Genomic DNA, 12,977 nt, shown 5'->3' on the forward strand with positions numbered 1-12,977 from the left:
GCTGGATGCCCGGCTGGTTTAACACAGCACAGCTTCCCTCGCTTCCAGGGAGCTGCTCTGATTTCCGATAGGGAAGAATCTGGCCAAGGCTGTGGTAGCAATTTACTTTTGCAGCATGAAAGGGACAGATGAGTGGAGACTGCTCAGATGGGCACTCCCAAGGGATGAGACTCAATGTCCCCAGCCCCTGAGCAGAAAAGTGACTGACTGAACTGTGTCCCCGCTACCTCTTGTGTCTGAGCACACTCCATGATTCTGACTCCAGGACCTCCTGCTTTAATGCACAACGTAGAGGGTCACTCACTGGTTCTTTCTGTGTTGGAATGACAAAACAGCAGCATCCAGGGAATAAAATCCTTCTTGTGCCTTTAGCTTCACAGCATAGGCTTTTCTGTGTTGAAATGCAAAGAGACAAAAATGGGTGAGAGAGAAGGAAAACTTACCTGTGTTAGGCCTTTACCACGTGTGCACAAAGATCCTATGCAGTAAGCTTTTCTTCATCTCACAGAATTTTTCTGTCCGTAGAAACTTCCGAAGTTTTCCCAAAGCCCTGGTCGAGAGGGAGACAGCAGGACTGGGCAGCAATATCAGTGAAAATAATTGGCCTGCATCAGAGAGGACTAGCTCTCCGTCTGCTGTGGATAAACAGCACCAGTTAGTTGCTTCTTCTGAAGGGCCTGAAAGCTCTCATAAACAGCCCGCAACTCAACCCGAAGGCAAAAACAGAGAGCCACCGGTCGTCGCTGGAGAGTCGGAAAATGGCAGCCTGGACTCCAGGACGCTCAGCACAGCTCCTCCGGTGAAGACAAAGAAAAAGACCCCAGAGGATATCAAGTCAGAGGCTCTAGCAAAAGAAATCGTCCATAAAGATAAGTCTTTGGCCGATATCCTGGATCCAGATTCCAAAATGAAGACAACCATGGACTTAATGGAAGGGCTTTTCCCCAGTGGAAGCAGCTTGCTGAAGGAGAGCAACATGAAAAGGAAGATGTCACAGAAAAAAGCTATCAGGACAGCATCTGAGGATGACAAGTAAGCACTGTTCGTTCGGGTTGTTGGCTTATGTCTCGAAAGAACTCACCGCTTGCTTGCTTTTAAGGACAAGCAAGAATTCTCTGCCAAATTCTTCTGCATTGCTATAGACGGGCACTGACAGAGAGTGAGTTTCTCAGTCCCCCGGCATGAGGCTGACAGGGCATTTCTGAATGCTGTTTCTCTTTAGCTTGGCTGTGCTCTTATTGCTCACCTCTCAGGACTGTGTAGAAAATGATTCTCAGCTTGGTAGGGGGGCAGGAAATGAACCATCTCTGGAGATATTATTTGATTTTGCTCTCTTAACCTTTGTAATCTGCAGCAGTTCAGTCCAAGCCAAGGTAACTGAGGTGAGAGTAAAATCAGGCCCAGACCAGTGGCTTGCAGACAGGTAATGAGAGGCCCAGGTTTGGAGGGAGAGATGGGGGGTGCCTGCTTCCTACAGTGGGATGCAAAGGTCAGCACAGGTCCTGCAGTGGTCTAAGACAGGGGACCATAAGTGATAGCTGGAGAACCACATTGAAATAAATTGTAATGCATTATGCAGATAAAAGGGTCAGTCTCGCCATCACCAGCTGAGCTATGCTGATTTACCTCCATGGAGAAATCACCTGTTTAGAGTTGGTAACTAGTCATCATTTAAACAGTAGAGCAGCTGTGCTGGTCTTTTTGCACAGTGGAGAGATTCGAAAGCAGCTGACATGCACCCTCTGATGGCAGGAATTGGCCATTTCCTTTGCGGTTAGTAACACTGAGAAGGTGTCAAAAGAGGAGGTGCTGGAAAAGCGTGGATCCAGGCATAGGAAAAAGTGGAACTCAGATTGAACTCCTCCTTTTTCTCTACTGTGGTAGGAGAGAAGAAAAGGAAGCTCCTGTAACTCTGGTCCACTGCCCTGCCTATTATAACGTTTCAGCACCCAAAGCAGAACTGCTGAATAAAATCAAGGACTTGCCAGAAGAAGCGGGTGAGGAAGAGGAGCTGCTGGACATCAATGAAAAAAAGGTAAATTCAGAGCATGCATCACCACTTTCTGATTACTTTCTTGAAATAGGAATAAGTCCTAAAGTAAAGAAGTGCATTTCTATCTGATGTCAGTATTTGGATGTCACACTTGGATATTACATGGGAGCTGGGTGCATTTAGGCCATACGTGAAGCTTCATTAGGGCAACCTAAAACATACCTTCCCACGTCTGTGAGTGGAGAGTGCTTCTCTGAGTGCTTATTGTAAATCCAGCCTCAGGCTGACCTGCATTGTGCCACATGCTGAGCATATAGGTTGTCAAAGACAGTCCCTGCCCCAAAGCAAGGAAGAAACAGGGAGAGGAAAATCGACTTGAGTAAGGACACATCAGATCAGAGACAGGAACGGAATATAGCCAGTGACTGCTCTGTCTTGGTGCACAAGGTTTTACCTTGTAATTTTTTTCTTTAGTGAGGCCAATTTACCCATTTTACCTGCTGTCCCTACTTGCTGCCACCAAAGAAACATTTTTTACTCTTTTAAATTTTCCCATCCTTTATTGTTTCATGGTGAAAGCCATGTTCACCTCAGTCAGCACAATGGGGGTGTGACGACTTGTCATGGGATGGGGAGGAGAAGGAGAGCAGGACAGGAGAGGAGGAAACATTTTCCTCTCTTACTGTAGCTAAATTTCACTGAGGAACATCCCCTGCAGTTCTTGCTGGAGGCCTGGGTGCTCTGTCTTCCATGACTTTTTGCCTCTCTTCACTCACCTACTACCTGCACATCAAAAGCAGCCATGCCTGCCTGTAAATTTGGAACATCCTACATTGCACTGGCCAGAGTAACACAGCTCATATTTTATTCTGTTAGTACAACAGCAGAGTTTAAGGATACTGAAGGATACAAATATCTGTGTAAGTCCCATATGTTGTAAACATAGTAGCGCATTTTGTGTGAGGTGCAGGTAGAACAATGTCTCGAGGGAGCTGTCATACCGTGGCACTGGCATGAGCTAGCTACGCTCACAGTCCCTGCCATCTCTTATATCTGTGGTCCTAGATAGTTTCTGCATAGCAAGTTATGCACATATAGCTAATCAAAAGCATTCGACTAAGGCCTTTGGCTGCAGCTTTCATTAGCTGGCCTAAGCCATTGGCTGTAGAGCACACAGCCTCGAAGGTAATCACAGGCCCTGCTGTGTCTATAGCACTTTTTGGGGTGCTGTTCAATTCAAAAATGACTGCCTGCCTATACCAACATGAAAGGTGGGGGGTGTTTAAACAAGACAAGGGTGCTGCTCCAAGGAGTCGGTGGGCATGCTGCAGGCATCTGACAAGCTTGCAAGTAGGCGTGAGCCTGCTACTGAAGGACAAGTCCCAGGCCTCAAAGGTTACATTTGCATGGAAAAACAGAAATAGATTGGAGTGATTAGGCCGAGACAGGGAGATTGCTTGGCATGTTTGTTCACGGTCTGTGTGAAATAACATTTGCATAGGCATTATCTGAGGAAGGCAGCTACTCTGAGGGTCATTTGGGTAAACCAAGCTCATTTCCATTGTAAATGCGCAAAGGAACTATGTTGGTTGGCATTTGGGACCACAGGCTGATTAATCAACATAAAGCAAGTGTTTTGCAGTCCCCTTTCAACTCACAGGCCTTCAGAACAAAGGTGCTTCACTCTCTGCAGCCCAGTAGTCTCCTGCAGAAGAGGGCTGGAGGGCAGCCTGCACTTCCTGCAAAGCATCTGGAGCAGGGAGGAGCGGCCAGCAGGAAGGAACAGCTCAGGCCTCATGAAAACCAGCTTTTTGAACATGGCTTTAGCATCACAGGCAAAGGGGGGGATGTTGCTTCTTGTCCCTGGATACTACCTGTCCTATTGAGGGTAGAATCTAGGTAAAAGAGTTTTGGCTGTCCCTTATCCTAGCAGGTGGGGTCTAGTATTACCTTTGCTGTCATCTCCCCCTGAACTACCCTGCTAAAAAATGCCACGGCTTGGCAGTCATTCCAGCATGAGCCTGACATTTGTTTTAAGAGCATGTTAGTCAGTTTTTATTCAGCCTCTGCGCTTGTGCAGAAGCTGCCAATGGATTGTAGTGCAGCCAGAAAACGCTGCGCTCCGGAGGATGCACGCACAGTGTACCATCTAGTGGTGTCTGGCTAAACTGGGCTGTTGGCTTCCCGGCTCTGAAACCTGCCTTTTAAACACCGCTCAGGCAGGCAGCCCCTGGGCAGAGGGGCCAATTTGAAGCGACCTTCAGCTTGACCTGTGTTTGGAGATCCTCTTTCCTTTGAGGTACACCACCTTCCTACTTGAAATTACCAGCAGCCTTGATGGAAAGAAGACTATGTTCATAAACTTTGAGAAAATCTTTTCAGGTGACCTTGTGATTTACTCCCATTTCATGCTGCAGTGTTTGTATGCAGAATAGATTAACATACGTGTAATGATGGCTCATCAGTGCACAGACTGAAAATACTGAACATTCCCAACCCTTGTATCAAGAGATTGCTTTCTGTGTTCTCGCTTAGGACTAAATGGAAGCAAGAATTGCAAGCGCCAGGCCACAGACTTCTGCATTTGCCTATATTTTTCCCATAAATCCTAACAGATATTGGGATCTCCAGCATTTGTGCAATACGGCTAGTTCTGGAGTCACTAAACACTAGGGTCTTCTTTTTCTTTGGCAGTGAAATAGTTGTCAGCATTTTCACAAAATGGATGTGTGCTCTCCGTGTCTTTACCCAGTGCCTTAAGTAAATTTAGAGCATCTTTGGTGTAAATGCTTGCTTGATGCATCTCTTTATGAGGCAGAGTCTGCACAGGCAGTGAGCATTGGTAATATCTCTTTGGTCACAGTTGAATGTGAGGCTTGCACCTCAACACTGAGATGGCCGAGAAAGGAGCAGTCAGTACTTTCAGTGTACTGTAAGAGGGGGAAAATAAATGTGGCAATTCCTCCTTTCTTGCTAAGGCATATGTAATTAGCAAGTTCTAGCTCAGTCACTTATCACGCCATTAATAAGACATCTTAAATTCATTTTTTCCACTAGTTATTTCATACAGTTGTGGGCAATATAAAACGTAACATCCAGACAAGAACTCTGAGGCTGTGTTAGGGAGCAGGGACAGTGTAGGAGATGTAGCTCTTGATGCAGCTCTCTTATGGCTCTTTTCAGCCAGAGGCTTGAAAACAATTTATGAAGAAAGATGCATATGATTATCCTCTTGCTAATGTATGCAGCTGGGTGTCAGAATATGGCACACCAAATTGGATGTGTCTTTTGAAAATACTGACTGATGGTAGAACAAAAATATCTCCATGTTATTTGATCAGGCATTCACGTTTTCAGCTAGTGTTGAATTTCAGCCTTCTCTGTTCCCTCCTTGATGTCGCCTTTGTCAGCTGTTGCTGAATGGATCCTGCTTCTCAGTGACAGCAGCCGTGTCTTCTTGTTGCCATCATCCACATGACCAGTGTGATCATGATAATGACCAGTGGCAATGTGTTTCTCTTCTGACAGGCTGAGCTCATCAGGAGCTTGACCCAGAAACTGGAAATCCTGAAGGAAGCCAAAGAAGGCCTGCTTGCAGACATTAAGATGAATAATGCTCTCGGAGAGGAAGTGGAGCTGTTGATCAGTGAGCTATGCAAACCTAACGAGTTTGACAAATACAAGATGTTCATTGGCGATTTGGATAAGGTGGTGAACCTCTTGCTCTCCCTCTCGGGACGCCTGGCCCGGGTAGAGAATGTTTTGAGTAGTCTAGGGGAAAATGCCAACAGTGAAGAGCGGGTACGTATCTGCATAACCGTAGTGTCTTGGCCTGTCTCGGGGTGCCAGACAGCAGCAGTCAGAAGAGTGTGCTTGTATAAGCTAGGACTTCCAAAGGCTCTCAGGGATGCAAGTGCCTTACTCAGGCATCCAACTCTGGGGGCCACGAAGGGGTCTGAGCAATACCTCTGACCGCAGCACTCAAAGTGATGGGCAACAGCAGTTTGCCATGTTCTGCACGTATAAGCATTAATAAATGCAGTTCTTTCCCTGGGAATTTTGATCCCAATTTGTATAAATGTCTCTTGTGTAAACAAAATGGCTGTGTTCTGGACAGCAGGTCAGTGACCAGTGGGTGGAAGAATGGCTGTGTCGTGCTGCGTGTCATGCGACAACCTGCCGCCTCTTGATTCGGCAGAAGGCAATTTTAACATTCTTTGGGTGGCTGCAGGAGACAAGGCCATACTGTGCCAGTAGCCGTGGCTTTTGAGCATGTTTTACTGGCTTACTAGGGGCCTTTTCTGCCCCACGTTGTCTAGAGCATTCAGTGTCCGATTCAGTGGGATTCGGGTTCAAGCCACAGCGAGATGTTCAGCCTCCTCCCCCAGGCTGCTGGCTGTGCAGAGCAGCCATCCCGCCTCCCCGCGAGGCGGCAAACGTAGCGTCGGGGGGTCGGAGAGGGGGGAGCAGTGAGGTTGGTGCTGCTGGTACTGAAGCGCTCTCTCTGATGTGTACAGAGCTCTCTGAACGAGAAGAGGAAACTGCTGGCTGGCCAGCACGAAGACGCCCGGGAACTCAAGGAAAACCTTGACCGGCGAGAACGTGTGGTCTTGGAAATCCTGGGTAACTACCTCTCTGAGGAACAGCTCCAGGACTACCAGCACTTTGTAAAGATGAAGTCTGCACTTCTCATAGAGCAACGAGAGCTAGATGATAAGATCAAACTGGGTCAGGAACAGCTCAAGTGCCTGGTGGAAAGCCTCCCCACAGACTTCACGCCCAGGGATGCAACAGCAGCAGCTGCCCTAGCTGCAGCACTTGCTACCTCCGCCGGGGTCGGTGGTAAAACACCTCCAGTGGTCTCGTCCTCACTCTAACCTTTTCCAGATGGACCTGTGGTAAAATACTCCTGCTTGAGTCTATTTAATCCAAGTACTTTGCAGAAGGTTCTCTACAATGACAATGAACGGAGACAGGTTTAAAACAAGATTTCAATGAAGGAAAAAAATAACGATAATAAAGTTTTTATTTCCCTTTTCCTCCACCCCTGCTTCCTGGAATCTTAAATCAACCTGGAGGGGACTAAACTATTTCTCCTCCTGCCAGAGATGAGGAAGAGTCTCATGAGAAATAAACAAATTACCTTTAATAGAAAACTTGACCTCCTTTCTTCCCTCCCTTTCCTGCCTGCCTGGCACCTCGTTTAAATAATGAAGGATCTGAAAGAATGAAGCCTTAAAAATAAAACCAACCCATTCTCCTGAACATTATTGATATTTATATTTTTTAAAGAACAAGACAGAATGTGTAAGTTTTTGTACATATTCTAATCAGTTACTTGATTCTACTTTGTTCTGTATGTAGAAAAGACATTTAATTTTGTATTTTGTGAAAACCTTAACAAAAAGAGGGAACCCCAAAGATAGTTACGCATTAGCTTGGAGCATCTCTTGGTGTTTGTTGTTGTTGTTGTTTTTTTAATATAATAAAGAGCTACCAGAAGAAGCCTCAACCTGTTTCAACACATACTGAATAAACCAGTAAGTGTCCCTGCAAAGGAGATTTTGACCAGGAAAATATAATCTTTCCTCTTCTGGATCTTGTGTTCAAATCATTCTGGAGTTTAAACTTATGAGAACCTGCATCTCAGGAGTCCAAGTCAGCATGAAGTAATGAATCCAGGTCCGGACTGACTGTAGGGGCGAGTCTGTCTTTGTTTTAAATAATCAAAGTCATGATCTGTGGTGCTGTCTGAAATCATTTTAGTGAAATGCGGGAAGGGTCTTTAATGGCATTATTTATAGGCTATTTTTCTGAAAGGATGATGTATACTAAGATTTTTTTGTACAGCAATACCTCATTTGTCTGAACCCACTTCATCAGAAATTATCTTACATTCCAGAAGCATCATTAATTTAAAACCCAGTATTCTCTTCCTACCCACGGAAGTCATGCATATCTAATGATAATATCCTCTGCCCTGGTTAGGTAGATAGAAGCCTGCTGTAAGGGCTATTGGATTATTTCCTAGTCAGCCCAACCTGGAGTAGCTAAATTTGCCCAGCCAAACTTTACTTTATCAACTTACCAAATGCTGGAGGATTGCTGCCAGCTTGCAGTCAGCAAAGCAGTTTCGGCCAGACTCTCTTTTGCTGTGTGAGAAGTAGTGTCCTCTCAAAGATGCTGCATCACCGTTCAGAAGAAGTGGCTGGGAGCTGCGTGAATAGATTGCCACCGCGACTCACGAGCCAGATTCGGGTCATCTCGCTTCTGACCTTGTAGAGATTTCCTGCTGCAGCAACTGTTTGCACTTCTCCTTTCTCCAGGGCGTTGCTTTGTTCCTCCCATCCTATCTTGCCACCAGGACAGGAACAGAGGTTTTAATCACATCATTTTTAACTCCCTTCATTATGAATTTCAACTAGCACATGACTGGAAATTACAACAGTCATTGCCTGCTGTGCTGGTTTTAAAGCGCACCCCACCCACTCACCCTTTTGTTTTTTGTTGTTTGGGGGTTTTTTTTGAAACAAATGTATCAGACAGATTTCTCGCTTAGGTCTTCCATAGGCAGCTTGGCAGACTGAGAAAATGCTAATGCTCAAGTATTATCAAGCATTAATTCTCCGAATCCCCAAAGAAAATCTACCTGGTGTTTTAATGTTTTTTGAAGCACCAAACTTGTTACATGTGATGACAGCAAACGTCTCCTTTTCACTGTTTCTGAGCTTGAACACTGTTCAGGCCTGTAGAGCATTTCATGACAACCCTAAGCAGAACTAGCTGGGAAACTGTTTTTTTGTTTTTGTTTTTTTGTTTTTTAATGCCTTAATAGCTGAATCAAAGAAACAGAGGAAAAATCTATTTTGGGGGGATGCCCCCCCCCCCAAAAAAAATAGTGTGTGGGGGGGTACTGTTTCCAAGCCAATCAAAGCATTTAATTTGTCAAAGAAAAAAAAATTACTTCAGTTTAGTTTAGGATTAAAAAAAATTTTTTTAATATAGGTTTTTTACAGCCACCCTTTCACCTTACATTTACCAAAATAAATCAAAAATACTTGGCAAATCTGGCATGCTTTTGTAAATAGTTTGGGACCAGCCAACCCTGCATTTTGCAGTTACTTAGTCCTTTGCCGAGGAAGTCCTACAGTCCTACCCTCAGCTCCCAGGCCAGAAGAACTTCCCATCTGAGCAGGGTCTGCTGCTTTGCTCCCTAAGCCAGAGTGAACCAGCGCTAGATTTCAGGGCCAGTGCCCCGGACTATGCCACCCTCCCCTGCATGTGCTGCGTGCAGTGACACCAATGTTCACAAACTCTCTGTGCTGGAGTTATGCTGCAAGTCAAGTGCTTCCAAGCAGCAGCAGTCAGCCAGCCTTGTGGTGGTGGTATATAAGGCTTTACTAAATAGTTTGTTAAACTGTTTCTTTTGTAGGATTTCCAGTGAAAAAGCTTGAGGTTATGGGTTCGTGGTGGTTTACAAGGAATTCACGTTTGGCACAGCTCTGCAGTCCACGAAGTTCAGGGCTTCCTGCTAGAAGTCCTGCATGTGCTACCACTGCACACACAAGCATCTGCTAATGAGGCAAGTGATAGTTGTTTACATTTTTATTACAGCTTAGCTCTTCAGGTGAAAAATGATTTGAAACCTCTATTTCTGCTGTAAGATGTGTTCAGTTTATCATTAGGGAAACAGTCTTTGCACAGCTTTGTTCAAAAATTGCTCCTGCAGAGAGGAGGACTGCAGGGTTTGCTGAGCTGGGCAGAAGCACATGTGACAGGTATTTAATAGACACTAAACATTGACTAAGCCAGTAGATTTAATTCAAAATGCCTTTGGCAAAGAGGGAAAGCTACAGATTGTTTTTTACCTTACCTTGCTTTTCTGTTGTATTCTTAGAACTAGCGTGTAACCTCACAGAGAGATGACATGGGACAGGAGCACTATGGGCAGAATTTTACAGTTATTGTCTATACACTGTTAACTTACTGGAACAAGTCTGAATTTTAGGTCTGGATACATGAGCTTTTTAGACCTGAAACTATGGTTATGGGGCTGCAGTGGAGAAATCCAGTAAGTTAGATGCAGCAAACATGATCTGCATTGCTGCCTCTTCCCCAGCATGCACTGCCTCACATATCCAGAGCCAGGGCATTTCCTTTTGCAAGTGCAGCAGGGGCTAAAAATTAGAGCACATGAAAAACAAATGTATCAAAACATATCTTGCCCCAAACAGTGGTTCTCACTGGATGTGTTTGCTAAAAATTAGCATTTTCATAATTAAAACATTTATTGGGGATACTGGAACAGAGAAGAATTGAGAACAAAGCTCAACGTGTTAAAGGTTTGTTAATTTTGTTAAATAACATTCATATGTGCCTAGAGCAATTTTAGGAGCTGAAGTGCATTTTTTATTCTGACACTGGTAAGCAGTCCCATTAGCTACAAGTGCTGCCTTCACTCCCCAGAGGTAGCAGTGTCTAGCGGTCCTTTCCCTCCCTTTTTGTAATGCATTTCCCCCTGCGTAGCCTGGAGAAGCGCTACGCTCCGTGCATTTGGGGGCTGGCAGGAGAAGAGCAGAGGGACAGGCAGACCTCCGTGCGTCTCGTGCTGGCTCTGTTTGCAGGCAGGAGATGCAGCTGGCCTCTCGCTGGAGGCTCGTAAAGTTTCCTCCTCCTCCCCCAGCATATTTTTTGCCCACAGACATATATACACAAGGCTGCTGTATTTCTGCTGATGTGCTTCCTCGGGTGATTTCTCACAAGAAAGAGATGGGAGGAGCCATTAACAAAAACCACAGATGGTGAGAAGGCAGCGTAAGAGAGGAGAGGCACTGAGCTGACTGGTACAGGACCCATTTCCGTTTGGGAAGGTGGCTCTGCACTGAAATACCTTTGGCAACAGCCCTGAAGGGGTTTTAGCTGCCTAGTCCACAGTGACCTGTGCCCTCGTGCACAGCTGTGCAGAGAAGGGTTTAGGGAAGAGCTGCAGCATGCAGTGCCTTCACACAGGGTGAAGTGTGCTGTCTAGCTTTGCTAGCCCAAGGACAATCCTAGGAAGGACAAAGCAGTTACACTTTTGACGTACATGGCCAGTTTAAGGTAAGTGGTAGCTGCACAAGAAGTGACAGGGTGCCTCACTCTCTGCAGCATCACGTTATGTCAGCACGCTCCAGGTGAGCCCACAGCATTTTCCCCCATGCTGTCTCACTTAGCGGCGAATCTGCATCGCTCTATTTCCCCGCTTCTTTCTTCTTTTGTGGTTCTCTGGCTCAGGGTGCCCATCTCTCCAGGGTGTTACTGTGCTGTCTCCTTCCCCATCCTGTCCCTTCTCACTCTTAGTTACCGTTTCACTTACTTGTGTGTGTATGTGGGGGACTTCCAGTTTACCCAGTGCTAACTGGCTGTTCCCCTTGAGATCAACCAGAAAAGTGATGGGAAAAGAGTGGGACATCAATTTCCCTGAGGTAGCGTTCCTAAAAACATTACCTTTAATTGTCAGCCAGTTTCTGAGAGACCTCCCAGGACCAAAAGCCAGTTGAAAACAGTGCTGGGCCACTGACTTTGCTCTGACTGTAGCTGTGGCACTAGGGCACTGGGTTATGGTGTTGCTGGGCTTAGCAAGTAATCCAACCAACCACGGTGCTGTCATGGCACTTGGACCTGGCCCCGGGAAAAGAGGGGTGTGCTTGAGGCTGTCCGTACTGCACAGGCACATTCAGCCAGGTCTTTTAAAGCGTAGCTCTCAGTAAGTCCTCACGTGCTTTTAACAACGTGCTGCTTTTACGTCCTGCTCAGCCATGCCCGTCCACGTGATGCGAGCGCTGTGCAAAGCTAGTCAGCCGAATTACAGTTTGCTTTTTTTTTTTTTTTTTTTTTTTTTTTTTTTTTTTTTAAACACTGCCCTCAGGCAGTGCATGGTCAGAAGAAATTTGTGTCAGATGCTTTTCTCAGGGCTAAATCTAGCGAGGAGCATTTCCCTGCTAGGGTTGGTTGGCTGCAAGCTTAAACACAAGATCTTTTGTAAAAGTTACCTACAAAACCCATCTAAGACAGAGCTTGACCTGCTTTTCTGCAGCGTGTTGTGTGCTAGTACTTAGCAGGAGTCTCCTGCTTTCCCCTTTGGCCCATTGCAGCACATTCAGCTTTTCTGCAAGCTGAAGCCATGCCTTTACCTGGCAGTTGCCCAAGGTTTCTCACAAAAGCCACCATTCTCCTGCAGCATCTTGAGGTATATATTTATTTCTTGACACATAGGAAGCACTTACCTGGCACTGACAATAAAATAGGTGACCCTCAGACACTCTGCCAGCTGATATCCTTTGGGCAAAACAGGAGAAGCCGGTAGCTCTTTTTCCCTTCGGGTTTGTCCTAGTGCTAAAGGAAACCTTAGAGCTGAAATGCCAAAAGCCTGGCAAGACTCGTGAGGCACTCACTTTTGCAAAGCAGCTTGTTTCACCAAAACAGTTCTCAAGGTGTTTTGCTGGGCTAAAAGTATAACTGCAATTTAAAAAAAATTAAAAACAGATTTTGCAAGCTTAGGAAAGATGCTATTTGCAAAAGGAAGGCCACCGAAGGGGATTTTGAATGCCACGGGGGCTTTCTGTGAGCTGTCTCTTCGCCTCAGAAAAAGGCGGGAAAAGTGAGGCGCCATTTTAGAAAGGCGGGAAAAGCCGGGCGCCATTTTACTCTTCACACCTCTGAGGTAACCGCAGCTAACGAGGCACCGCTGCCTGCAGAGCGCCCCAGGAGGGCTCCGCTCAGCCCACCACCCACCCAAAAGTGGTGAGTATGTGTGATTTAGTGCATTTTTCACCCCGGGGGGAAGGCTGTCGAGCAGCTGAAGAGAGAAATTGCCCGTTTCCTCAGAGGGATGGGTCCAGCACAGGGCGAAGTGTGCAGTGGGGGCTTTGGGGTGCAGCACCAGAAAAGGGACTGCAGATAATGCAGTGTATGGTTTGAGGCTGACTTTCTGAATTAAATGAGT

At 46.0% G+C, this 12,977-nt stretch overlaps 1 protein-coding gene across 3 annotated transcripts in view; it reads left to right on the plus strand.

Annotated features, from left to right (window-relative positions):
• SHROOM3 (shroom family member 3) overlaps positions 1-7,505 on the plus strand; it is a 111,010-nt gene extending 103,505 nt beyond the window's left edge. For all 3 annotated transcript variants that reach the window (XM_026103554.2, XM_064510437.1, XM_064510438.1), the window contains exons 7-10: positions 526-1,032; positions 1,885-2,035; positions 5,522-5,794; positions 6,511-7,505. In XM_026103554.2, coding sequence (XP_025959339.2) covers positions 526-1,032; positions 1,885-2,035; positions 5,522-5,794; positions 6,511-6,870 — 1,291 coding nt within the window. In that variant the 3' untranslated portion in view covers positions 6,871-7,505. The remainder of the gene's footprint in view (positions 1-525; positions 1,033-1,884; positions 2,036-5,521; positions 5,795-6,510) is intronic.
• The last annotated feature ends 5,472 nt before the right edge of the window (positions 7,506-12,977 follow it).

This window comes from Dromaius novaehollandiae, chromosome 4, assembly GCF_036370855.1.
Source record: "Dromaius novaehollandiae isolate bDroNov1 chromosome 4, bDroNov1.hap1, whole genome shotgun sequence".
Taxonomy (NCBI): domain Eukaryota; kingdom Metazoa; phylum Chordata; class Aves; order Casuariiformes; family Dromaiidae; genus Dromaius; species Dromaius novaehollandiae.